The sequence below is a fragment of the Oratosquilla oratoria genome, chromosome 21, assembly GCF_046742065.1.
Source record: "Oratosquilla oratoria isolate Oo_2021 chromosome 21, ASM4674206v1, whole genome shotgun sequence".
In the NCBI taxonomy this organism is placed as follows: Eukaryota; Metazoa; Arthropoda; class Malacostraca; order Stomatopoda; family Squillidae; genus Oratosquilla; species Oratosquilla oratoria.
In genome coordinates, this window is record NC_134797.1 from 19,921,365 (window position 1) to 19,948,576 (window position 27,212).

The 27,212-nt window shown below is 39.5% G+C and overlaps 3 protein-coding genes across 3 annotated transcripts in view; all 3 read right to left on the reverse strand.

Annotated features, from left to right (window-relative positions):
• Nucleotides 1–2,029: 2,029 nt before the first annotated feature.
• On the reverse strand, nt 2,030–3,995 carry LOC143036740 (uncharacterized). The gene is made up of 3 exons (XM_076204427.1): nt 3,540–3,995; nt 2,863–3,380; nt 2,030–2,717 (listed from the first exon to the last, which is right to left on the reverse strand). The coding sequence occupies exons 1-3, from the start codon at nt 3,993–3,995 to the stop codon at nt 2,390–2,392; spliced, it is 1,302 nt and encodes a 433-aa protein (XP_076060542.1). The 3' UTR covers nt 2,030–2,389.
• Nucleotides 3,996–3,998: 3 nt separating this feature from the next.
• LOC143036743 (uncharacterized) lies at nt 3,999–24,411 on the reverse strand. The gene is made up of 3 exons (XM_076204430.1): nt 24,401–24,411; nt 4,291–5,138; nt 3,999–4,157 (listed from the first exon to the last, which is right to left on the reverse strand). The coding sequence occupies exons 2-3, from the start codon at nt 4,849–4,851 to the stop codon at nt 3,999–4,001; spliced, it is 720 nt and encodes a 239-aa protein (XP_076060545.1). The 5' UTR covers nt 4,852–5,138; nt 24,401–24,411.
• The window catches only part of LOC143036738 (lysosomal alpha-glucosidase-like), a 79,536-nt gene continuing 67,692 nt past the window's right edge, over nt 15,369–27,212 (reverse strand). The window contains exon 22 of the mRNA XM_076204425.1: nt 15,369–24,512. Coding sequence (XP_076060540.1) covers nt 24,450–24,512 — 63 coding nt within the window. The 3' untranslated portion in view covers nt 15,369–24,449. The remainder of the gene's footprint in view (nt 24,513–27,212) is intronic.

Genomic DNA, 27,212 nt, shown 5'->3' on the forward strand with positions numbered 1-27,212 from the left:
AAGGCGAACAAAAATTTAACTGATGAAATAGAACTAAAAAGACAGTTAAGAGAAGTAAAAGATGATAATGAAGAATTAAAAAGGAACAATAAAGACAATAAAGAAACAATAGCAAAAGAGGCTAGGGGTGGAGGAAGATACAGGAAAATAGTAAAGTTGCATTTACTGATATAATTAAACAGCAAGTGAAGGAACAAACTGAAGACTCAGTTATCAAAGTGATGAGACAGAAGGAGAATATAGTAAGAGACTTAGCAGATAAAAAGAAAAGTATAATTATATTAGGAATGGAAGAGAAACATAACCCAGATAGAACCACAAGAATCAAGGAGGAAAATGAAAAAGTAGGTTACTAGAATTAGTTCAAGAAGATGAACCTGAAATAATGAAACAAATTGAAGAGAAGTTTAGATTCGGAAAGTATAGTACAGATAAGACCAGACCAATTAAGATTAAATTCAGATCACAAACAACAGCAGAGAGTATCTTAGCAAAAACAGGGAAGCTAGCAGTAAGTGAACATTATAAAAAGGTATGGATAAAAAGAGAAATGAATAAAGAGGAAAGAGAGGAAAAAATGAAAAGGAAAGAAGCTAAAAAAAAAAAAAAAACGAGAACAGAACGGAGTCAGAAAAACAAGAATTCTACTGGAGAGTAGTGAATATGAAATTGAAGAAATGGACCATAACAGAGAGAAACAAAAAAGAAACAGAAAATACAATGGAAATAACAGAAAGTTAAGAGTATCCTACACAAATATAGATGGATTAATTACAGGATTGAATGAGCTGAACGAGTATCTGAAGGAAAAAGATCCGGACATAATGGGAATTGTTGAGACAAAATTAAAAGGTCCACTACCACCCAACAGCATAGGACACAATGCATATAATTATTGGATTAGAAACAGAGAGATAAAACAAGGGGGTGGAGTTATGTTCCTGACTAAGGATATAAATGTGAGGTGTGTCACATATGGAAAGAATACAGTAGAGATGATTATGATAGAAATAGAAGACAGAGATAAGAAGAGCAGAAAGTTTGTGCTAAACTACGTGGGAAGAGTGAACATAAAAGTATGTTAGAGGACACAAGAATAACACTAAACAAGATAATGGAAGATGGAGGAAGAATAGTTATGATGGGCGACTTTAATTGCAAAGAAGTTTGCTGGGAAGAGATGACAGTAAAGGGTGGAGACGGCTCATGGGGAAATGTTCTACTCGAGATGATTACTGACCATACAATAACGCAATGGATACAGGAGAACACTAGGTATAGAAATGAAGAACTATCGAGACTAGACCTAATAATCACATCTGAACCTAGAATAGTAGAAAAGATTGAATATGAAACACCAATAAGTAAAAGTGACCATATATTGATTGAACTGGAACTAAATGAAGAAAAATACATGAAAAGAAATGAACAATGTAGAAAAGGAAGAATGATGTATAAAAAAACAAACTTTGATAAAATAAGATAATTCTTTCAAAAAGAAAAATGGGAAGGAATATACAAAGAAGAAACAACAGTGGAAGAGAAATGGAATATTTTGACAAAAATTTATAAAAAAAAAAAAAGGAGTGGAAAAGTATGTCCCAAGACAAAAACAAGAAAAAGAATATGTAAAGTGCTGGTACAACAAAAGTTGTAGGGAGTTAAAAGACAAAAGAGACAAAGCTTGGAACAAATGGAAAAAAGACAGACCTGAAAAATGGAAAATATATACTTGTTATAGAAATGAACAGAGGTGGGCGCGCGAAACTTTTTCTGGGTTCCGAATCCGAACCCGAATCTTCGCCGGTTTTGGGTTCCGAACCTCCGAATAGCGAACCCGATTTTCAAAATTTCGGTGCAAACATTTATTCCGAACATTTGTCCGCGAACCTCCGAATCTTTAAAAGATAGTAAAGCGAACCTTAATTCCGATACCTTCCGAACATTTCCAAACCTAAATTTTACTCATTCCGAATATCCGAATATAAATTTAAAGCTTTCCGTTTAAAAAAAGTGTTTTTTAAGATATCTACATTATTTATTAAACAAATTATTACTAGAAACACAAATTACTAATACAAGACAGTAAAAAGTAAAAACAAAAGTTCACAAAATAAAACAGTAAAAACATTTAAAACAAAAATTCACAACACTTCAGTCTTCACTCTTTACTCTTCACAGATTCACTCTAACTTGTCGGCTTGCTTAACCAACTTCAAGTTTCCCTTCATGAAGGTCAGGTTCTCAAAGTTCAGATTGGTCAGAGAGGCTCGTTTTGGCCTCAAAATGTCCAAGCCGTAGCTGAAGAGTCGTTCACGCAGTTCTGCCAGTGCTCCTTGGGGAAGTTTGCCGGGGAGATCTTCATGATGCTTGTGCCGAGAATGGCGCCCTAAGTGTCTACTTCCTTGCCGACCTCCTCCTCCAGGTTGGCCACCACCACAGGCTCCTCCTCGTCCTCAAGAAGGAAGGCAAACTCGTCGTGCTCACTGATGTGGCTGGCCACAGACTGTGGCCTGGAGGTGGGCTGGCTGGAGGCGGAGGCCACACCCCCCTCCTTGGACCTGATTTGGGCCACAAGGTCCGACACCATCTTGTCCCTCACCAGGTTGTACAAGTCAGGATTTGTCCTGCATATGTACTTGACCATCTTTAGCCGGAACCTGGGGTGGGAGGCAGTCGCAAGGAGCTTCTCCTGGTCCTCAAACATGTGTTGAAACCTGAAAAGATTTAGATATGAGTTAATTTAATTATTGATTAATGATTACTATTTTTTTTTTCATTTCAATTACTATGAAATATTATATTTTATTATTTATATAATTATATATTATTATATTATATTAAAATATTAAAAATATCTACCTTTCAGTGAAGCCCTTTTTGTCTCTGCCATGGTGCTCCTGTGTCCCCAGGAGGTAGGTGACGAGGGGCTTGGCATGCTTGATGCTGTTGTCGTCTCTAAGCAGGTTCAAGTCCCTCTGGAGCACCATCAAGTTGGGAAGGAAGTTCCCCATGTAGGCATGCTGGTCTGACTGCATTTTGTCCAAAGCATTGGCAACTGGGGCCATAACTTTGACGTACTCGGCGATGACCTCGATGTCCTCGTCAACAAAGGCGGGGATCGGGTTGGGGCGTATGCTGGTACAGAGATCATTGATTTTTTTACGGGTGTCCAGGTCCTGTAGCAGGCCAGAAAGCATCTTATAGCTGTCATAGCTGGAGTTCCACCTCGTCGCGCCAGGGACTTTAAGTTTTTTGCCGATAGCATCCTTTATCTCGTTGGTTGCGACAGTTCGGCGGCCCTGGGCATTCCACAAAGACTGTGCCTTGACAGCCGACCTTCTGAAGATGTTCCTGCCACCATGGTTCCATTGTGGGACCTGAAAAAAGAATATTTATTAATATCTTATTACAATTCACAAATTAAAAAATAATAATAATTTAAATCTTTTTAGTTTTTACCAAAAGAACAATAAATTATTTAATATTTATAAATTATTAATTTATTAAATTTAAAAAGATAAAATTATTATACTCACTTTGGAAACATCCTCAGACGCCAGGAGGTTCAGAGTGTGTGTACCACACCTCTGGTGTTTAGGCAGGCTAACCTCGGCTTCGTCAGCCTGGTCCAGGGCCTCCTCCATAGATATGACCTGAGGCTCGTCAGCCAGCTCTTCGTCAAGCTTGTCCTCACCAGGTTGTATGACGACGTCCTCTTGTGCAAAGTTGACAAATGCACTTACATAGTTTGTGCCATTGTCTGTGGTCGTGCAGAGAATCTTGCTGCTGATGCTGAAGTCCTCATGCAGCTTGCTCAAGGACCTCGCCAAGTACTCGGCTGTCTGGCTCTCCTTCACCTCCTTCATGCCCAAGACTGCAGTCGTCCTCTCCAGAGTGGCCTTGTCCAACCACGAGACTGTGGAGCCTATGAAGGCCCGGTTGTGGCTCGACCAGCTGTCGGCAGTGGTGGCCGGGTAGTCCTGCTTGGACATGATCTAGGTGAGCTCATTTTTGGCCCTGGCGCTCATATGCTTGATGTCGTCACCAAGCTTTTTCCTGGACGGCAGCTTGAACTGAGGGTTCAGGTAGTTGAGGAAGGCCCTGAGCGCCTCTGACTCTGTTGTTATGGTGGGCAGCATGTCGCGGATAATCCACTGAAACATAAAAAAGATGTGTGAATATTTGAAGTTAAATTTTTGTTATAAATTATTTTTACTTATTAAAGTTAATTAATTTATTAAATTATTTTAATACTAAAACAGTAGAACTTTTAAAAGTAAAACTTACCTCATAAAACAGGTCAAGGGGCTTCTGCTGGTCAAACCTCTCAGCCATAGCCTCCTCAATACAGCCCTGCCTGAGGCTTTTGGCATCCCGACCACCACCAGAAGCAGAGCGGCCACGTTTGCTGCTGCCATCTAAGGCTGCTTTTAAGGTAGGACTATCTAAAGGGTGCTTGGTGGCATAATGCTTCTTTAAGTTGCTGTTGGTGTCATTCTGAAGCTTCAGCCTCGCAGTGCAATTTTTCTTGGCGCAGAGGGCAAACCCGGCGTCCCTGCCGACACCACACTTGAAGAAGGGCTTGAGAATGTCCCAGTCTCTGTAGAGGTCCCTTTCCCTCCTGGAACCGTGACCTCTCTCGGCTTGCTCGGCCTCGGTGTCTGCAATGTCCATGTCCTCGGCTCGACTTGTGCCAGGCATCAGCTCCGGACTCGAAAACTCTGGCAGTTGGATATCGCTGGCGTCAGATTCACTCTCAGCGAGGCCGCTTGGGTTCGTGGACCTTGGTGTATCAGACTGAGCACTTGGGTTTCTCGACCTCGGTGTGGATGTCACGTACTTATCCATTGTCAGCGGTGAGTGTGATGTGAGTAGAGTAGTCTAGCCTCCTTGGGTGTCCTCTCCAGAGTGTTGTCAGTGCAACGGTTGAAGAATGTCTGATTATTGTAGCACTTTAACTAAATCGTAACTTACGGGACGCGGTGACAAGAAAGTCTGCAGACTGTGCAGATTTGTAAACACTAAACAAGCCCTCTGATTGGCTGCTGCAGTCACCGGCGCATGCGCGGTGGCTGCGCGTCACTAACAAGCGTTCTGATTGGCTGGCAGCTAGCTGTGGTCACAACATGACGAGTCTGTGTTGTACAGATAAAGCAACGAGTTAAACACCACGAGTATACTTCCAAGTTCAAAGAAGGGCAGTCCAGGCAGTACTACTAGTCTTTGTTTCGCATTACTACACACAGTCACACAGGCTTGCATATCGAGCACATTTCGAGCAGTGGTCATTTGAGACACACACACACACTTACACGCCCATACTGAAATGGAAGTAGAAAGAAGCGATAAAGTAAAAAACAATGCTAATGGTCAAAGGCGTCTCTAGTTGTTACAGAAACATAGGCGTCACCACATCTGTATGCCGCGGAAAAGTTGAAAACCAATGTTTGGTCGTCTCCGTTTTTTCGACTTTTTCTCGGGATACGGAGGTTCGGATTCGCGAAAAAAAACACGTTCCAAACCCGGAAGTCCGAATCTTTTTTGACGTCGGTCCGAATCCGAACCCAAATCCGGGATTTTGCCGTTCCGAACAAATCCGCGGATAAAGGTTCGTTGGTCTTATCAGAGTGATTAGTATTTTCTTCACCATTTCTTCATCCAGGTATGTAAATGCAACTTTGATTGTTCTTATTGAATTATAAGTTTCACCAAAAATCTTATTTGTTTCTCAGGTGACATATTATTCATAACAATGATTCCCAGGTCCTTCTCATTTTCAACTTTTTTTTTTCATTCTTTCTTCTCCCAATTTATATGATCCTGTTATTCTGTTTTTGCTTTTTCCAAATTCCATTATACTACACTTTTTAGTATTGAACTCCATCTCCCACTTCCTACTCCATTCCCAGACTTTATTTAGATCACTCTGTAGTGATTCACAATCTTCTTCCGTGTTCACTTTTTTTTAATAGTTTTGCATCATCTGCAAAGAAACTCATATAACTTTCAATTTCTTCATCCATGTCATTAATATATATAGCAAACATTATTGGGGCCAAAACTGTTCCTTGTGGAACACCACTTATTACTTCATCCTAATTTGAGTGTTTGTCTCTTATCACTACTCTCATTTTTCTTACAAAAAGTCTTCCATCCATTTAAGCAGTTTGCCCTGTATTCCTCCTTCGGTTTCTAATTTCTTAAGCAACTTCTTATGTGGTACTTTGTCAAAAGCTTTTTTTAGGTCTAGAAATGCACAATCAGCCCATCCATCTCTTTCTTGTATTATATTTATTAGCCTTGAATAGAAACATTAAATTGGTGACCCATGATCATCCCTGTCTGAATCCAAATTGCCTTGGATTTAGCACGTTTTTTTCTAAATATTTTACCCATCTACTTTTGACAATTTTCACAAATTTTTGCTATTGTACTTGTTAGAGAGACTGGTCTGTAGTTGGTAGGGTCTTCTTTATTTCCCCCTTTATATATAGGTATTATATTTGCTTTTTTCCAATCTTCTGGAACTTTTCCTTCTTTCAAGGAACTGTTTATTATGCTATGTATTTTGTGTGTGGTAGTTCATTCCTGCATTCTTTCAAAATCCAGTTTGCTATTTCATCTGGTCCATGCAATTTTCTGACATCAATATTACTCAAGTGTTTCATTATTTCATTCTTTGTTACTTCTATTTCTTTCATAGGGGGACTTTCTCTTTCCATTCGATCTCTTCAGGTTGTATGTTCTCCCGTGTAAACACTAATTTAAAATGCTTGTTCATAATTTCCGCCATTTCTATTTCCTCTGTATATTCAACTCCTTGTCTTAATTTCTCCAAATCTTGTTTGTTTTTCAGTTTGTTTACAAATCAGTAAAATAATTTTGGTTAATCTTTACATTTTTCTATGACATCTTTTTCATATTTTCTCTTTTACTCTCTGCACACTTGTACATATTCATTTCTATAACAAGTATATATTTTCCATTTTTCAGGTCTTTTGTCTTTCTTCCATTTGGTCCAAGCTTTCTCTTTTGTCTTTTAACTCCCTACAATTTTTGTTGTACCAGCACTTTACATATTCTTTTTCTTGTTTTTGTCTTGCGACATACTTTTCCACTCCTTTTTTCTAATTTTTTGTCAAAATATTCCATTTCTCTTCCACTGTTGTTTTTTCTTTGAATATTCCTTCCCAGTTTTCTTTTTAAAAGAATTCTCTTATTTTATCAAAGTTTTTTTTTTTCATACATCATTCTTCCTTTTTTATATTGTTCATTTCTTTTCATGTATTTTTCCTCATTTAGTTCCAGTTATATTCAATCTATTCCATCATTCTAGGTTCAGATGTGATTATTAGGTCTAGTCTCGATGGTTCTTCTTCATTTCTACACCTAGTGTTCTCCTGTATCCACTGTCATTGTATGGTCAATAATCATCTCGAGTAGAACATTTCCCCATGAGCCGTCTTGCATCAACCCCTGTGGTAGTGGCCCAGCCATCTGGGTTAAGTGCTTATCCTGTTGAGGCTAGAGCACAACCCTCCAAGGAGGACAAGATAGCCCCAAAGAAGAATGGATCTTCAATTAATGATGAGAGACCTTCATCCCCCACTCCTCCATCCTTGCCTTCCCCATCTCAGGCATCATCGTTACCTGATCTCGGGGAGATCAGTCAGGATCAAAAACTACCTCAAACATTAGACATGGAAGTCAATAATACTAGTACATCAAATAACCGTAAACATGAGAAGAGACCTCCACCACTTTCTCCCAAACCAAAAAACACCAAAATAAGCACCTCAAATAAATATGAAGTCCTTTCCTCATGGAATTCTGATATAGTAACCAACTCTGAATCACAAAAAAAAAAAAAAATGGTACCACCAAAACTTATAATATATGAGGAACATCTCCATCCATCAAAGAAACATACGAAAAAAGGAATGAATGCTGGTGATAAACCCAGTGTTTCAAGACCAACTCTATCAAACAGTACAGCAGTTAGAAGTAGTCCCACCTACAAAATAAGCAGTGCCAATGGGAAGACCACACAAAGAGTCTTCCAAAAACAAAAACTAAATTTCATATCATTACTACAATGGAATTGTCAGGGTCTACGGGCGAAATATGAGGAATTTTAAATACTAATATGTGATATATCACCTACAATAGTTTGCTTACAGGAGAGCAAATTAAACCCAAAATACTCCCTGTCCCAGAGAGCACTTCAGTTATAGAACCCCATATAATCCTCAAGAAGGAAGTCATGGTGGAAGTGTTCTATATGTTCGCCATGACGTTCCTCAAATAACTGTTCATTTGCAAACCCCATTACAAGCAGTTGTAGTGCGAGTAGATCTTGGGAGAAGAAGGTACACAGTATGTTCTATTTATGTACCTCCCAGTGACCAGTTGATATATGAAGATATGAAAAATCTTTTCCAACAGCTTCCGCAGTCTTTCCTCATACTTGGTGATACAAATGGCAGACACCCCTTTATGGGGGTGATGTAGTAGCAAACGCCAAAGGCAGTATAATAGCATCCCTCATAGAAAATGAGGACATTGGATTACCCAACACAGGAGGGCCTACTCACTTCCATATACAAACTGGAACATTATCATGTATTGATATCTCTATAGCCAGCTCGAATTGTCTAACTGATTTCAGTTGGAGAACGCTGGATGATTGGCATACCAGTGACCATGCACCTATTGTAATTGATACCGGTTTTGATCTTCTTACATATAGATAATCAAGGTGGATCTTGGAAAAAGCCGACTGGGAAAAATTTCAGGAGCAGAGCGATATAGAGAGAGATGCTGACAACTTCCAAACAGTGGATAATGCAATTGAGCTGTTGAACAGAATCTGCCGGCACCAAATCCATCCCCAAGTCTACAGGTTTATTTTGACGTTGACCAGTTCCTTGGTGGTCCAATAAACTCCAGGTGTTACATAGATTAACAAGAAAATCTTTTACCAGATGTTGTAGACACCACACCAAGGAAAATCTATTTTTTTTTTATAAGAAATGTAGGGCACAATTTTGACGTGCAGTAAAGGCTGCCAAATGTGCTTCATGGACATGTATCCTCAATAAATGATACATGGTCCTGTATGGAGAAAGCTCAGGAAAATTGTGGGGAAGTTAGCTCCAAATCCATCCCCAGTATTAAATGTAATCGGGCAAATTTTAACCAGTCCTGTAGACATGAGTAATTCTTTAGCCAATCATTTTGCAAATATATCTAGTAAATTACAAGTCTCACCTAGATATCAGTATCAACTCAGAAGATCAAAAGACTCTAGATTTCTCCACCAATAAAACTGAGTCTTATAACCAACCATTTAGCGAAAAGGAATTTGATTCAGCCTTGTCATTATGTAATAAGACTCCAGGGCCTGATGAGATTCCCTATGTAATGGTGAAACATGCTTCTATTCATACAAAGAAATTAGTTTTAAGTATTATTAATAGATTTTGGCTTGACACTACTTACCTGACAATAAGGGAACTCAATTATCTTAGCTTTTTTAAAACCTGGAAAATATAAATTTTCAGCAGCAAGTTACTATCCTATTGCACTGACCTCTTGCCTTTGTAAAATCATGGAAAAGATGGTTAACACAAGGTTGGTATGGTATTTGGAGAAGAAACATTTTTTTTCTCCAAATCAATGTGGCTTTAGAAGAATGCACTCGACAACAGATGCATTAATCCATCTTGAGTCATCGATATGTGAAGCATATGTTGCAAAACATCACCACGTCAGTATTCTTTGACATGGAAAAGGCAAATGACTACATGGAGGCATGGAATCCTGAAAGCCATTCATAGAGCAGGATTGAGAGGTGAACTGCCTTTATTTATTCAAGCTTTCCTGGCTCGACGAATCTTTCAAGTTAAGGTGGGTAATACATACTCAGACAGAAAATGCCAAGAAGAAGGTGTGCCACAGGGGAGTGTTTTGAGCGTCACATTATTTGCTTTGGCTATTAATGGAATATCGTCTGTCATTCCTCATGATATCCTACACACACTCTTTGTGGATGACCTGTCCATATCTTTTTCTGGAGCAAGAATGGTTATGGTGGAAAGGAAAATCCAACTGACAATCGATAAGATTATTGAATGGGCAGAGATGAATGGTTTTAAGTTCTCTATGAGCAAAACTGTCCTTGTGCACTTTTGTAGAATCAGAGGAATACATCCAGACCCTGATATTATTAAAGGACAACAAATCCCTTGTGTTCAAGAGACCCGTTTCTTGGGTTTAATATTCAACCAAAGATTGACTGACATGGACTGCCCATTTGAAATACCTGAAGAATAAATGCAGTAATGCAATGAACATTCTAAAAGTATTGGCTCATACTTCCTGGGGTGCAGATAGAAAAACATCACTGAAGTTGTATAAGGCACTTATGTTACGGACCTCTGTAATGAACTCACCTTTTCTATTGCATGTGAGTCGTGATCATGGTGTCACGAGCAAATGGAAGATCACCTCTACAATTGTCCGGGTCAGGGAAAGGCAGGAGTGTCACTTTCTTCACTTTATTCTGACAAACGAATATGAGGATTTTACACGTGTGTTCAACACTGTGTCTAGGCTTACTCTACTGCTATCTGGGGTATGGCAAGCGATGCCGGGACCCCCCCTGGTGTCCCCCCACACATACCCCTTGCTTCCTCTCCGAATCACGCATCAATCACATGTCACAAATCATGTCATGTCCATACTAACCATCCATGCGCACTATGCAACATTCATTCATGCTCTTTCCCCACACTTATATTTTAAAAAATCTCATATAGTTGTGAGATCTATTCTTCAGCCTCTCCAAACCAGCTCAAAACGCTTGATTCGATACACCATACAAGCATCCGCCTAGCTAATGATGCATTTAAAACTTCGCCTATTTCAAATCTTTTGGTAGATGCGGCCAAATTACCCCTGGATATTTATCGCCAGTCTTTCTTACTAAGATATTGGTACACTCTACAGAGGCTCCCTGAATCTATAACTTTTAAAACAGTAACTAAGGAAACCTATTTTAACTTTTATGAAGCTCACCCGAAATCTCCTCAACCATGTGGTTTTCGGGCAAAGCAGATTTTAATAAACATAGATAGAAATATGCATGAGGTATTACCTTTCAAACCATCAATAACTCCTCCCTGGAAGCTACCGGAAGTGACTTTTTGTAAATATTTCAATGGTTTTAAGAAAGACACGACAGAGGTTGAAGCCCGTTCAATTTTTATGAACCATGTTGTAGAGCATAGTGATACTACTTATATCTTTACTGATGGCTCCAAATCTGATGCTGGCATTGGGTTTGGAGTCTATAGTAGCAACTTTTTATGCAGAGGGGCTCTTTCTATTTCAGCCTCTATCTTTACAGCTGAGCTGTATGCTATTCTAGCTGCTGTTGAGAAAGTGGCAACTCTGGATACTGGTAGCTTTACCTTTTTCTGTGACTCCAAAAGCGCGTTGGAGACACTCTGTACTTATAACTCTAGGCTACGAATCATCCGATTTTAAAAATCTTACAGTGGATTCATATCATAGAGAGGCGAGGTACCGAAGTAAAGTTTTGCTGGGTCCCTGCACATGTTGGAGTGAATGGAAATGAAGAGACTGATAAATTAGCCAAACATGCAGCAACAGAGCTATTTCCAAGGAGATACCCACTGTTATTCAGCGATTACTTTCCAGAAATTAAAACTTTCACTCGCAGTGCCTGGCAGGAATGTTGGAACCTGGTTAATCCTAATAAGATGAAGGAGATTACAAGTGTGAAATCTCCTTGAGAATATGGTAGAATGCCAAGGAGATGGGAAACAGCACTATGCAGACTCAGGATTGGACATACTCGTCTCACTCACAAATATTTGATGGATGGAAATTATCAGCCAAATTGTGAAGAATGTTTGATCCCCCTGACTGTGCGACATTTGCCGGTTGAATGCCCCAGTCTCGAGGATTGTAGACACCAATACCTCTCCGAGGCTCTTGATGGGGATAGCAGATACATCCTTGCCAAGATCCTTGGAGGGGAAGTTGTGTATAATGCTAGTGGCATTTTTAAATTCATCGAAAAAGCTGGCCTTCTTCAAAAGTTGTGAACAAGTTCTGTTTTTTAATTATTACTTTAATAAGATGTTTTAAATTACCCTTTTTTTATTCATTGTTATTACTGACTTTCTTTAGATGACATCGGCATCAATGATCTTTGCTGTCACGATGCCAGACAACCCTTGAATCATTCTATTCTATTCATTACTGTCCTAGCAATGAAACCTAATGCTCTGTTAGCTTTATTCCTGGCGCTAATGCACTGTTTCCTGGTTTTAAGGTCTATACTCACTAGAATTCCCAAGTCTCTCTCGCACTTAGTTTTCTCTAAAAGCGTGTTATCTAAGCTGTATCTATTTTCAGGGTTGTGTAGCCCTGATGTATCCAGCTCTGTAGATGGATGTTTTGATTTCAGTTCTTAAATTTCCATTACTAAATACCCTAGAGCATAGACAGCCAAAAGATGCAGATGTGAGGTGGATTAGGGAGAGAATTTTATCATCTACATTGTGTTCTGGTTTTATTATGCTGATAAGGCAGATGAACTTTTTGACTTCCTTGAAATGTACACCATTGGTTTGAAAAAAAAAAAAAAAAGGGGGCAGAACTGGAGCAATTTTATGCTTTGCAAGTATCACTCTTTTGTGTGTTGACATGCAGACCAATGGATTACTGCATGGGTTGTGACTAAGGGTTTCTAAAGATTACCATCATGCACTGTAGCACCAGGGGTGTTAGCATGAGAAATTTAATTAAGTCACACTAATTTTTTTTTCCACTTACTGACTTCTGCGACTTTATTTTTTCTTCAATGTTATTCTTAGGAACATCTCTTATATTCATACATGTAACTATACATGTATATATATATTACAAATGATAAGAAAAGAAAAACACTGGTAACTGAAAATTGATGATTTGGTGGCATATGGCCAAGTGAGATAAAAAACAACTAACTTTGTACAGTAGAGGCATTTGGGTTAGCTTACTTCAAACTAATTCCATCGCTGTTCCATTAACCTGATATATATCATACATATATATGAAAAATCACTTTACACAGGAAATTTATACACCACACTATAAATATCAATATTAATATGACTTAAACCCACTAATATTAGTTCACTATCCAGACAAAATGGAGGGCAGCTTAAGGCCACACTGTCTCCATGATAACTTAAATAATTTTATCTCTTTATAGTTCATCTATTCCCCTGTTTGTGTACATCTTGTTTTATGTTAGATTCTGGATGCATGGACACTTTAATTGACTTACCACCTGTTAAGACAGGAGTCCAGTGAGGTAATGACATAATATTCAGTTCTATATTTCTACTTAAGTATCTTAGTATATGCAAATGGATGATATTCCAGGAGAAGGGGGGGGGGGAGAAAAAGATGGTACCAACCTGTTGAGATGGGAGTCCAGCATGGTATATAAGGCGTCAGACAACAATGAAAATTACGATGTTATTTACCTTGACTTTAGCAAAGCGTTCGACAAAGTGCCACACCAGAGACTACTAAATAAAATCAAAGCCCATGGCATAGGAGGAAAAGTGTTAGAATGGATTAGAGCTTGGATTAGTAACAGAAAACAGCGGGTCACCATAAATGGAATAAAATCTAGGTGGGGCAATGTTACTAGCGGGGTCCCCCAGGGCTCGGTTTTGGGTCCCTTATTGTTCATTATGTCTATAAACGACTTAGACGATGGGTTAAATAGTGATGTTAGTAAGTTTGCGGACGAGACTAAAATAGGACGCCTAATTAGGTCGGGAGAAGACGCCCAGATTCTGCAGGATGATCTTAATAAACTGTTAACATGGTCGGTGAAATGGCAAATGAACTTCAATATCTCTAAGTGTAGCGTGTTAAACGTAGGGCTACACAACCCCGAAAATAGATACAACTTAGATGACACGTTTTTAGAAAAATCTGAGTGCGAGAGGGACTTGGGAGTTCTGGTGAGTCCGGACCTTAAAACCAGGAAGCAGTGCATTAGCGCCAGAAATAAAGCAAACAGAGCATTAGGCTTCATTGCTAGGACGGTAACAAATAGAAGTGCAGAGGTAATTATTAAACTCTATCTAGCGATAGTTAGACCCATCCTTGACTATGCGGTACAGTTTTGGTCTCCGTCCTACAAAATGGACATAAATTCACTATAATCAGTACAGAGAAGAATGACCAAAATGATACAAGGACTCGGAAATTTGCCTTACGAAGAGAGGCTTAGGCACCTAAACTTACACTCTCTGGAAAGACGCAGAGTGCGGGGTGATCTAATAGAAGTGTTCAAGTGGATCAAAGGCTATAACAAGGGTGATGCAAACAAGGTCATCATAATAAAACAACAGGGCAGGACTCGCAGTAATGGGTATAAACTGGACAAATTTAGATTTAAGAAGGAAATAGGCAAGAATTGGTTTACAAATAGGGTGGTCGATGAATGGAATAAACTTAGTAACCACGTAGTAAGCGCTGAAACTATCAGTTGTTTTAAAAAACGATTAGACAACTTTATGGATGGGGACGACAGGTGGTGATGGATACGGAGCTGCCTAGTGTAGGCCTTATGGTCTTTTGCAGTCTCCTTTATTTCTTATGTTCTTATGATGCCTTCCCACTTGGCTACATGACCCAGCCCAGTGACTCCGAGCCCTGACCATCTCCTATTACAAGATATGATTCTGACTCCAACCCTTGCCCAGTCATGATTTTAGATTAGTTTGAACATCTAGAATGGGTGGAGAACCCATGGCACAAGGGTTTGTAGCATAGTGAAAGTGCAAGATTTTTGAACATAGAAAAAAGGATAATTTGAAGTCATGTCATAAGGGTTCAGATGCATTTTTAGTTATAAGGTGGTAGTTGGGGTGTTAAATGTTGGGCATCAATGAGAGTGGGGGAGTAAAGAGGAGTTATTATGGGCACTGAAAGGTGGACAGAGACAAAGCACACAGACAAATTAGAAAAAAAAATATATGAAAAATGTGGGCATTACATAACTAGAGGACTTGGTTATTGGTTGGAAAAATTAAGATATTATTTAGTTTTTGTGAGACAGTGACTGAACATACTGTCAGTCTCGGTTGTTTCCTCACTCTTAGTGTTACTGAGGGACACCACTTGGAGGTGGTGAGGTAGCAGTTGGTTCTCTTTCCTGTATTCTAATCTCATTTTGAGATCTTTCTGCCCTCTTCTTATGATGGGGATAGGATGGGGCAAAGCTGCAAGAACTTGAAACTGACTCATAAAAGGTAAGAAAAGCCCTCTTGATATATTCAGATGAGACAAAAGTTTTATTTACTAATAGATACACTGTAGATCATTCTATCTTGCCACTTGACAGCCCCACCCAGGGATACAAAATATTCCTCCAGAATGTCATGAATTGTCATGGATTCTTCTGTTGGCCTAATACTTCTTGTTGGTGCCAGGTTCATGTTTGAACAATGGAAATTAGTTGTATCAAAAACCATTACAAAAAGAGTACAGTAGTTCAAATTGTTTTCATGTTGAATGAAGCTGTGAAATATACATATACTTTTAAGTATTTCTTTAGGTATTTCAATACTTGTCTCCAGTGATGTTTGAAGGGTCCAATGATTGGTACCAGTTTATGGTGGTCTTACAAGATGAACAGTGGAGTTGCTCATTTTAAAAACAGGAGGTGCAACCCTGAGAAATAGACATTTGGCCTCCATATTGGGCAAAGATCTTCCACTATCAAGTTCACCTAAATTTCTTACACATTTTCATATAGAGAAAGCTGCTAATTGCTTACCTTCTTCCATTAATTTCAGCTGGTGACATTGGCATAGTCCCAAACTAATACAACACAGTGTGATCTGTAGCAGGACCTGAGGACCAACATCAGCCACTGTGGGGCCGTGTTTTCTGCTGAGTGAAAATTATGGCAACAATCATTATACTGGTCAACAAAATTAAATTTGTTTTTTGTCACAAAACTAAAAGGTATTTTTATGCAAAATTATGTTTCCAGAATTTATCTATCAGGCATGGTTTTCCTGATATGTTAAGGACACAGAGTTATTATAAAATTAAACTATGATATCACAGGAAATCATACCTGAAAGATAAATTCTGAAAACATAATATGTTCACCTACTTTAGTTTTGGGACAAAAAAATAAGTTTTTTTCTGCAGACCAGTGTAATTTGCTTTGAAGGATCTGGTACATGTAAATCTTGACTGTAAAATACTTATTGATCTTATGGTAGATTGTAAATCAGGATATTTTACAGTGTGCTTGGATTTTTATGTCATATCACTTATTTTGGTCGTGCAGAAATAATCTGAAGTGTGATTCTTGGGTTCACTCCAAATCATAGGAATGGCATATCTATCTAGTTGTATTTTACAGGAGAAGAGCTATGCTCGTAGGGACCCACAGTTGTATCTTTCCACATCCAGTTCTTTCATAAAGTCGTGTATAGTTTTAGCACTCACTGTTTTCTCTTTAAATTTTTTCCATGTACCTATTACTCTATGGAATGCTATTCCTTTTCAGATCTCTTCTGTAATTGTCCTTCTTAAGTTTCTTCTTGTGTCCCCTTGTATTTCTTCTCTCCCATTTACGTAGATCATCCCTGTCAAGAATTTCCATCCCTTTCATAATTCTATAGATGGATATCAAATTGCCTCTTTCTCTTCTTTGCTCCAGAGTTAATAAGTTTAGTTTGTCCAATCTTTGTTCATATGTCAACATCCTGAGTGTTAGTGCCATCTTTGTTAGTGCTCTTTGAATTCTTTCTAGTTTCTTTATGTTTTTTTTTTCTTTCTTTTTTTTTTTTTTGTACTGGGTGTCCATAGTGATGCTGCATACTCTAATTTTGGTCTTATCAGTGTAACTAGGAATCTCTTCACCATTTCCTTGTCCATGTAGTCAAAGGCCACTTTCATTGATCTTATTAAGTTGTAGCATTCTCCAACTATTTTGTTTACATGTTTGGGAAGGGAGCTATGCTCGTGGTGACCCGTCTTTGTATCTTTCAGCATCAAGTTTTTAAAATCTTTAATTGTGTTTTCACACACTGTTTCTTTATCTAGATTATTCCAGATATCCGGCACTGTGTGGAAAGCTATCTTTTTTTTTCAGATCTCTTCTATAGTTATCCTTTTTTAGTTTCTTTTTGTGTCCTCTTGTTTTACCATTGTCACTTTAGTAAATCCTTTCTATCAAGGATTTCCATTCCTCTCATGATTCTATAGTCAGTAGATAACCTCTTTCTCTTCTCTGCTCCAGTGTTGGTAGTTCCAATTTGGATAATCTTTGTTCATATGTTAATTTGGAAAGAGCTGGTGCCAACTTTGTTGTTGCTTTCTGTATTCTTTCTAATTTCTTTATATTCTTTTTAGTACTGGGTGTCCATAGTGTTGCTGCGTATTCCAATTTTGGTCTTAATGTAACTAATATTTTTTTTTTATAATTTCTTCATCCAAATAGTCACATGCCACTTTCATTGACCTTAATAGGTTGAGGGTTTCTCTGACTATTTTGTTGATATGTTTGTCCGGTGTCATGTCTTTGCTGATTATTATTTCAAGGTCTCTTTCTGAGTTAACTTTTTTAATTTCTGTTTTTACTTTTTCCAAACTCCATTATACTACATTTCTGTTTTTACTTTTTCCAAACTCCATTATACTACATTTCTTGATATTGAAATTCACTTCCCATTTTTGAGTCCATTTCCAGATTTTGTCCAGGTCTGATTGTAATGATTCACAATCCTTCTCTGTTCTTACTTTCTTTAGTATTTTTGTGTCATCTGCGAAGAAATTCATATAACACTCCACTCCTTCATCCATGTTGTTTATATATAAGGCAAACATGATTGGAGCCAGCACCGACCCTTGTGGGATACCACTTATCATTTCTTCCCATTTCAAGTATTTGTCTCTAATTACTACCCTCATTTTTCTCCCAGTCAGGAAGTCTTCCATCTATTCCAATAATCTACCTCTGATGCCACCTACTGATTCTATTTTTCTTATAAATCTCTTGTGTGGTACCTTATCAAATGCTTTATGTAGGTCTAGATAGGCACAGTCTGCCCATCCATCCCTCTCTTGTATTATTTCTATCAGTCTCGAATAGAAGCAGATCAGGTTTGTTGTAAATGATCTTCCTTGTCTAAATCCAAATTTATTTGGATTCAGTATAATTTTTTCTTCCAGATGTTTAACCCATCTTCGTTTGATCACTTTTTCACATATTTTTGCTACTGTGCTTGTTAGGGAGACTGGTCATTTCCTTCTTTGAGTGAGCATTTGATTAAATTGTATATTTTACTCTTTAACTCCTCTGCATTCTTTCAGTATCCAATTTGCAATTCCATCCGGATCATGCGATTTTCAGACATCAAGGTTTTTTATTTGGTCACTAATTTCCTTCTGTGTTACAGTTATTTCCTTCATTGGGGGGATTTCTGTCTCTATTCGCTCACAGCAAAAAGTCTGACACGGGTTACACAACATACACAAAGGACCCAATTTCTATTCTGATCACCCACTTTACACCTAAAATAATGCTCACAACACTTTTTTATCAGTGGTGTAAAATGACGCTTTTGTGATACAACTGTTAATTCACCACAGATGTAGCTAAAAACAGTCACCCCTACTATACTTCTCAGACATTTCATCTCAAACACATTTAAACTCTTCCTTTTTTATGCTCCATGTTTCTGCTCCATACAGTGCTGTCAGCACAATCTCCCTTCATAAGTCTCCTCTTAGCATCCATTCCCAAATGTCTATTTCTTATTTATTTGCTTCTCTCAATCTACATTCTCAAACATCTATGATAAACTACCACAATGGATATAAGCTTACATGCTTTGTGTTATTCTCGGCATTTGTAATTGTTATTTCAAACTATGTGTTCTTTTCTTTATCTGCACTTCATGTATATTGATTCAATGCATGAGGTGGAATGGGCAGGGGGATGGGGGGTGAGGTAGTATGTGTGAGCAAAATTTGACGCAGCCCGAAGGGATTTCTCCCCGTCTTCTCTTTTTATGCATGGGGGGATGGAGAGGGGGGTCGCCAATTTAATGAAGCAGCCTTGCTGTGGATGTGCTGTGTCTTGCAACACTGCTTCTGACCCAGGGCAGTGGACAAGGTGCAGGGATGACCCATCATCCATGAGGTGCTAAGATAAGAGGGAGGGTGGAGGGGTGTGGAGTGTATTCAGGGATGGAATGGGTGGGGAATGGTTTTATGCCTTTTCCTTTTTGGCTACCTCCCTTGTAAGGGGGAAAAAGCCTTGGTATATGTATGTAATAATAATAATAATACCACACAAAACACCCAGATAACTATACAAAGTGGCATTTACTTATATGGATGAAGAAATGATAAAGAAAATACTAACTACACTAACAAGACCAAAACTTGAGTATGCAGCATCACTTTGGACACCCTGTACCAAAAACAATATTAAGAAACTAGAAAGATTACAAAGAGCGACAACCAAACTAGCACCGACTCTCGCCGAACTAACATGAGCAAAGATTATCCAAAATGAACCTACCAACTCTGGAACAAAGAAGAGAAAGAGGAGATTTGCTGACTATCTACAGAATAATGAAAGGAATGGAAGTTTTAGACAGGAATGACCTGTTAGTGTGGGACAACGGTAAAACAAGAGGACACGGAAAAAACTGAAAAAAGATAGTTATAGAAAAAACTTGAAAAGGAACAGTTTCCCACACCGAGCGATTAATACATGGAACAAATTAGACAACAAAACAATATGTGCAAACACTATACAAGATTTTAAGAAAAAACTTGATGCAGAGAGATACAAAGACGGGTCACCACGAGCATAGCTCCCCTCCCGTATATTACAACTAGGTAAATACAAGCCTTTCAAAAAAGACTACCAAACTTGATATTCCAACAACAACCCCCAGACATAAGTCCCACAGAGAAAATGCTTCCATTTATGACAAGAACCACACTGGCACACCTGCACTCAGGACACCATCCAGCATTAAAACAGTACCAACACAGAGTAGGCCTAGGCACAGATTCAATCTGCCCCAGATGCAACCACTAGACAGAAGACACAGAAGACCTCATACTACTATGTCCCAAATTAACAATCTCCAGACAATAACATAATATTTTTTCACCAATTGACTTATGGTCCCACCCAGTGGCTGTTGTTGGTTCTTGGAGACTGCAGGTCTTCTGTAAGAAAGACCAGGGGCAACAGATTGATTGACTGACACATAAAAACACATGAATCAACAGGATCAGCAACAGCCATAAGTATATTGCAGTTACCCTTTACAATTATGGAAAAGTGAACCTGCTCTACCTGAGCATTTCAGTTGACAATGCTTTCCATCAATATTCCCAATACAATTTGGAACACTGCCTTTATAAAAAAAAAATACTCTTGCTATTTCTTCCCAATGACATCCATTAGGCACTGGCACTAATTGTGGCTTTTGTGTTTCCCAGACAGCACTACTTTTTTCTTTGACATTTTTATATACTGTAACTTTACCAACTCAAAATTGGAAACAAATAATTTGTTGGTAAAAAATAGATAAAAAAAAGTAAGTGATGCACTAAATTTTTATAGCATATATGGATGCCAGATATCTTTAGCATGATCTACCTTCACTTATTAGAATAAATCAGAAGTTATTTCTTATATAATTTTTACAAATAAACATTTGGCTATCTTCCACATAAGTGGAAGTACATACATACATATACCAAAGGCTTTTTCCCCCTTATAAGGGAGGTAGCCAAAAAACAAAGGTATAAAATCCATTCCCACCCATTCCATCCCCAATACTCCACTCTCATTCACCCCCCGCTCCCTCTTATCTTGGCTCCTCCTGGATGACAGGTCATCCCTGCATCTTGCCCACTGCCCTGGGTCAGAGGCAGTGTTGCAAGACACAGCACATTCACAGTAAGGCCACCTCATCAAATTGGTGGTCCCCCCCTCTCCATCCCCTTATGCAGAAAAAGAGAAGACAGGGAGAAGTTCCCTTGGGTTGCATCAAATTATTTCTTCACACATACTCACCCTCCATCCACCACCCACTCCCCTTCATGCATCACAGCATCATCCATGCACAACCATTCTCCATTCACCCCCATATTCCATTTTCGCCTGTCCTTCCTCAACAGTCATTCCCCTCTTCCCCAAGGCCCCCCTTAACCCATCCATCCATCTCATTCCTGGTCACCCCTTCATGTTCACTCCCTCCACACCTCTTTTACTAATTTTTCTTCACTCATTCTTTCCATGTGTCCAAACCATCCCAATACTCTTTCATCAACCCCCCTGCCCCCCACTCCATCCAGCCCAGCAACCCCCATCACAACCTCTCAGGCACCCCATCTCAAGCATATTCAAACTCCTCCTCCCTAACTCTCCCAGGTTCCATGCCTCTACCCCACACAGTGCTGTCAGCACAATCACCCCTTCATACAATCTCCTCTTAGCATCCACTCCCAGATGTCTATTTCTCATTACACTTTTCAATCCCCCAAAGCATTTACTCACTTCTTTCAATCTACATTCTACCTCCCCACACTTACTCCCCTCCTGCCACATTTGTACCCAAGTATCCAAAACTAACCACCTCCTCCAGTCTCCCTCCCTCAACACTCACCTCCAGTCTGCTGCTACTTCTTCCCCTTGCACATCTCATCACCTTACTCCTACCCACATTTATCTTCAACTTGCTTCTTTCACCCCCATCACCAAACTCTGTCACTAAACCCCCCAATCCCTCCTTTGATCATGCCACAAGTGCAGTGTCACCAGCAAACAATGACTGGCCCATCTCCCACCTCCCTCCACTTCCTTCAACCACCTCCAATCCCTGACTCACCACCCCTGCATCCACTTCTCACCCCACCCCACCCATGCTTAGATTGAACAGCCAAGGCAACACAACACATTCCTGGTGAAGTCCCACCCCCACCCCAAACCACCCACTCTCTCCATTTCTGATTCTATGAATAACACAAGCTCCACCACTCTTGCAAAACTCTTGACTGCTCTTAACAGCCCTCCTCTCATCCCATACATCTGCAACACCTCCCACAGCATCCCCCCATCCACCCTGTCACAAATCTTCTCTAAATCCAGAGGCCCCAAAAAAATCCCTACCCTCTCCTAAACCCTTCTCACATATCTGTCTCACCACAAAAATCTGATCCATGCAACATCTACCTGTCCTAAACGCCTACTGTTCCTCACCAATTACTCCCTGTTCTTCTCCCAATCAACTCAATCAAAACCCTTCCACAAGCCCTTCCAACTACACTTAACAGACTGATCCCTCTGAAACTACCATACTCACACTTGTCCCCTTTCCCCTTGCAAAGTAGAGCCATACAGGCACTCTTCCAGCCTCCCAGCCACCCTCTCTTAAACAAACATTAAATAACCTCACCAGCCAGTCCACCATCACTGTACCTCCTTTTTTTTTTTTTAAACATTCTGCATGACACTCATCCAACTCAGGTGCTCTACCTGCTCTCATCATCTCAGCAACTCCCTTCATTGCCAGCCACTGTGGTGCTACACATTTTCCACTATGTGAAACTCAAGGTAATGAATAATTGATTGATTCATGGTGAAATAACTTGTCACCTGCTAATAACAGTGACATCAGGATTCAAAGGCAGAAATCTATTCACATAAAGTTGTTGAGATCCACTCTCTTTGGTCAGTTTTATTACTGGGCAGAATAGGAAGAAATACAAACTATCACCATGTCCCTCCTATACCAGTATGCTAAATTTTAAGAGGTAATTTAGAATTTTTTGTTGTAATCATTAACCAGCAGGAATACTGATGTCTTCATATTTATGGAATTATCTATCATTGCCCTCCACACACATTAACCTTTGAGAGAGAGACTACAGTAATAACATACACTTGCCTCATAAAAGTGGCCATTCAACTGCAACTGCATGCCAGTAAGCATTTAGCATCCTTACTGATGATCCAGTCAACTCCACTAGTTTTTTTTAATTTTAATTTGCCATCCAAATTAAACTATTTAATTTTTTTGGATGGTTTATGTCAGGGAATAAATTACTTAAGTTTCAATAAGTCTTTTGGTTTAAATTCATGTGTCCATATTTGGGTTCTCTTATGCTTGTGTTGCAAATCCATGACAAAACAGCTAATTCAGGGAGAGAACATGTGTCTATACTCCTAGCCCATGTACTAAGTACTGATTGGCTCATTTTGAATCAATCAGTGTGAGCAACATTGATACATACATATATCAAAGGCTTTTTCCGCCTTACAAAGGAGGTAGCCAAAAAACAATGGTATAACATCCACTTTCTTTCATTCCATCCCCACTCCCATTTACCCCACCTCACTCCCTCTTATTTTGGCTCCTGGACGACGGGTCATCCCTGCATCTTGTCCACTGCCCTGGGTCAAGAGCAGAGTTGCAAGGCACAGCACATCCACAGCAAGGCTGCTTCATTAAATTGGCAATCCCCCCTCCCTGTCCTCTCATGCAGAAAAAGAGAAGATGGGGAGAAATCCCTTCGGGCTGCGTCAAATTATTTTTCACACATAGTCCCTCACCCCCTATCCCCCACCCACTTCCTTTCATGCATCACAGCATCATCCATACACAACCATTCTTCATTCACCCCTATCTTCTGTCTTCTCCCATCCTTCCTCAACAGACAATCCACTCTTTTCCAATGCCCTTTTTACCCTATCCATTCAACTCATCCTTGGTCACCCCCTCATGTTCACTCCTTCTACCTCTGCCTTCCACACCTCTTTTACTAATCTTTCTTCACTCATTCTTTCCATGTGTCCAAACCATCCCAATACTCTTTCATCCACCCTATCTCCCAGCTCCCTTTCCACCCCTATAATACACTGGTTTCATGCAGGAATACACCCATGAGCAACATTGATATATGGGAAAAAAAAAAAAAAAAAAAAATCAAGTCAAACATTTCTTATGACTTGATATGACTGAAACATTTGGTGTAAATATAGCCCTGGTGAGATTTTATTATATCATCTCATTAAAAAACACTATGGAAGGTAGAATCATCATCTAAAGGTTGTTTTATAAGTAATTTCACACAAAGCTGATGATTCTACTCTAGAACAAATATCAATTATGCAACTGCACTCTGTAAAGAAAAATAATCTTGTAGAAAGGATCCTCACTATAAAACTACACAACTGCACACAATACAGAAAAATAATCTCATACAACAGATCCTTTTTGAAAAATTACTAAGAAATTCCCATTACTTTCAAAGCTTGTCTCCAGGATAATTTGTTTATTTCTGTGGCAAAAGACTTATTTCCAGGTCACTGTGAATTTATCCATTAAATTTTGAGTGAAGCCTTTTACATGAAGAACCTGTAATAAAAGAAATACAACATCAATGATGAATATTCCAATACAAGGTCCTTAATACTACATACATACACATACCAAAGGCTTTTCCCCCTTACAAGGGAGGTAGTCAAAAAACAAAGGCATAAAAAACCATTCCCACCCATTTCATCCCTAATACACTTCGCTCCCCTCCACCCTCCCTCTTATCTTGGCACCTCCTGGATGACAGGTCATCCCTGCATCTTGTCCACTGCCCTGGGTCAGAAGCAGTGTTGCAAACCACAGCACATCCACAGCAAGGCCACTTCATTAAATCGGCGAACCCCCCCCCCCCCTCCATCCTCCCATGCAGAAAAGGAGAAGACGGGGAGAAATCCCTTCGGGCTGCATCAAATTTTTCACACATACTTCCTCACCCCCATCCCCCCAACCATTCCACCTCATGCATCACATCATCATCCATATACAATCATTCTCCATTCACCCCTGTCTTCTGTCCTATCTCTTCCTTCCTCAACAGACATTCTCCTCTTTCCCAAAGCCCCTTTCACCCCATCCATCTCATCCTAGGTTGCCCCCTCATGTTCACTCCTTCCACACCTCTTTTACTAGTCTTTCTTCACTCATTCTTACCATGTGTCCAAACTATCCTAATACTCTTTCATCAACCCTATCTCCCAACTCCCTTTCCACCCCCATTCTCCTCCTCACCTCATTTCTCACTCTATCCAGCCTAGTAACCCCTATCATACTTCTCAGACACATTCAAACTCCTTCTCTCTTCCTCTCTTATGTTCCATGTTTCTGGCCCATACAGTGCTGTTAACACAATCACTCCTTCATACAGTCTCCTCTTAGCATCCATTCCCAAATGTCTATTTCTCATTACACTTTTTAATTCACCAAGGCATTTACTCGCTTCTCTCAATCTACATTCTAACTCCACCTCCACTCCTCCCTTTCCTGCCACATTTGCACCCAAGTATCTAAAACTATCCACTTCCTCCAGTCGCTCTCCCTTAATGCTCACTTCCAGTCTGCTGCCACTTTCACCCCTTGTACATCTCATCACCTTACATTTACCCACAGTTATCTTCAACTTTCTTCTTTCACACACACTTCCAAACTCTGTCACTAACTTCCTCAATCCCTCCTCTGATCCTACTACAAGCACAGTGTTGTCTGCAAACAACAGCTGGCTCACCTCCCACTTTTCTCCATTTTCTTTAACCATCTCCAATCCCTGACCTACCACCCTTGCATTTACCTCTCGCACCACCCCATCCATGTATAAGTTGAACAGCCAGGGCGACATAACACATCCTTGACGAAGTCTGACCTTTACCTCGAACCATTCACTTTCTCCATTTCTAATCCTGGCACATGCTTTACTACTCTCGTAAAAACTCTTGACAGCTCCCAGAAGCTTTCCTCCTATCCCGTATATCTGCAATACCTCCCACAGTGCCTTCCTGTCTACCCTGTCATAAGCCTTTTCCAGATCCATAAAGGCCCAAAAAACATCCTTACCTTTTCCTATAGCTTTCTCACATATCTGTCTTAACTTAAAAATCTGATCTATGCAACCTCTACCTGTCCTAAACTCACACTGTTCCTCACTAATTACTCCCTCTGTTCCTCTCCTAATCTTCTCAATCAAGATCCTCCCATAAGCCTTCCCAACTACACTTAACAAGCTAATCCCTCTAAAACTACTACACTCACACTTGTCCCCTTTTCCTTTGTAAACTGGAACTATACAGGCACTCCTCCAGTCCTCCGGCACTCTACCCTCTCTCCAGCAAACATTAAATAACCTCACCAGCCAGTCCACCATCACTGTACCTCCTTTTTTTAGACATTCTGCATGGCATCCATCCAGACCAGGTGCCTTACCTGCTCTCATCATCTTAACAACTGCCTTCACTTCATCCTTCCTTATTTCTCCTCCATTTTCCTCACTCATAACTCTCATTTTCTTAGCACTTCCCACTGCAACTATCTTTCCCTCCCTATCCTCCTTCACATTTAGCAACTCCTTAAAATACTCTGCCCATCTTCCTCTTACTGCCTTCTCTTCCATTATCATCTCTCCATCTGCACTTTTTACCTTTTCTTCTCTACTTGATTCGCTTCCTCTTCCTCTCTTAATTTCTTTCCAAAACATTTTTTTATTACTTTCAAAATTTTCTGTCATACTATTAACCCATTTCACATCTGTTCTCCTCTTTGCAACCTTTACCTTTTGCTTTACTTCTCTTTTCTTTTCTTTGTACCTCTCATATGACTCCCTTGTCCTATTTTGTAACCAATCTGTGAAAGCTCGCTTCTTCTCATCAACAACCTTCTTTGTTTCCTCATTCCACCACTCACTACCCTTCCTTCTCTTTCCTCCCATCCTTCTTGTTCCACACACCATCTTTGCACACTTTATGACTCCCTCCAAAATTGTCTATTTCTAAATTCACAGCCACTTCTCATCTATATTCTATCTCAAATGTGTCCTGTTTTAAGAATACTGAAGCAATTGTAAGGTTGACATTACTTGGGTATGTAACTTGGCAGAATGTAGGAGCCTAAGTGTATTTACCTACCTAGTTGTATCTTATGGGAAGGGGAGCTATGCTTGTGGTGTCCCATCTCTTTATCTTGCCATATCTAATTTGTCCTTAAATTCATGTATTGTTTCTGCACACACTATTGTTATGTCTAGTGTGTTTT

Excerpts from the sequence above, each read along its gene's own strand:
- LOC143036743 (XM_076204430.1), bottom strand. The coding sequence starts at position 4,851 with ATGGATAAGTACGTGACATCCACACCGAGGTCGAGAAACCCAAGTGCT. Across the intron at positions 4,158-4,290 it reads CCCTTGACCTGTTTTATGAG|TGGATTATCCGCGACATGCT; the intron begins GTAAGTTTTACT and ends TTTATGTTTCAG.
- LOC143036740 (XM_076204427.1), bottom strand. The coding sequence starts at position 3,995 with ATGTCCAAGCAGGACTACCCGGCCACCACTGCCGACAGCTGGTCGAGC. Across the intron at positions 3,381-3,539 it reads CGTCTGAGGATGTTTCCAAA|GTCCCACAATGGAACCATGG; the intron begins GTGAGTATAATA and ends TTCTTTTTTCAG. Across the intron at positions 2,718-2,862 it reads AAAAAGGGCTTCACTGAAAG|GTTTCAACACATGTTTGAGG; the intron begins GTAGATATTTTT and ends AAATCTTTTCAG.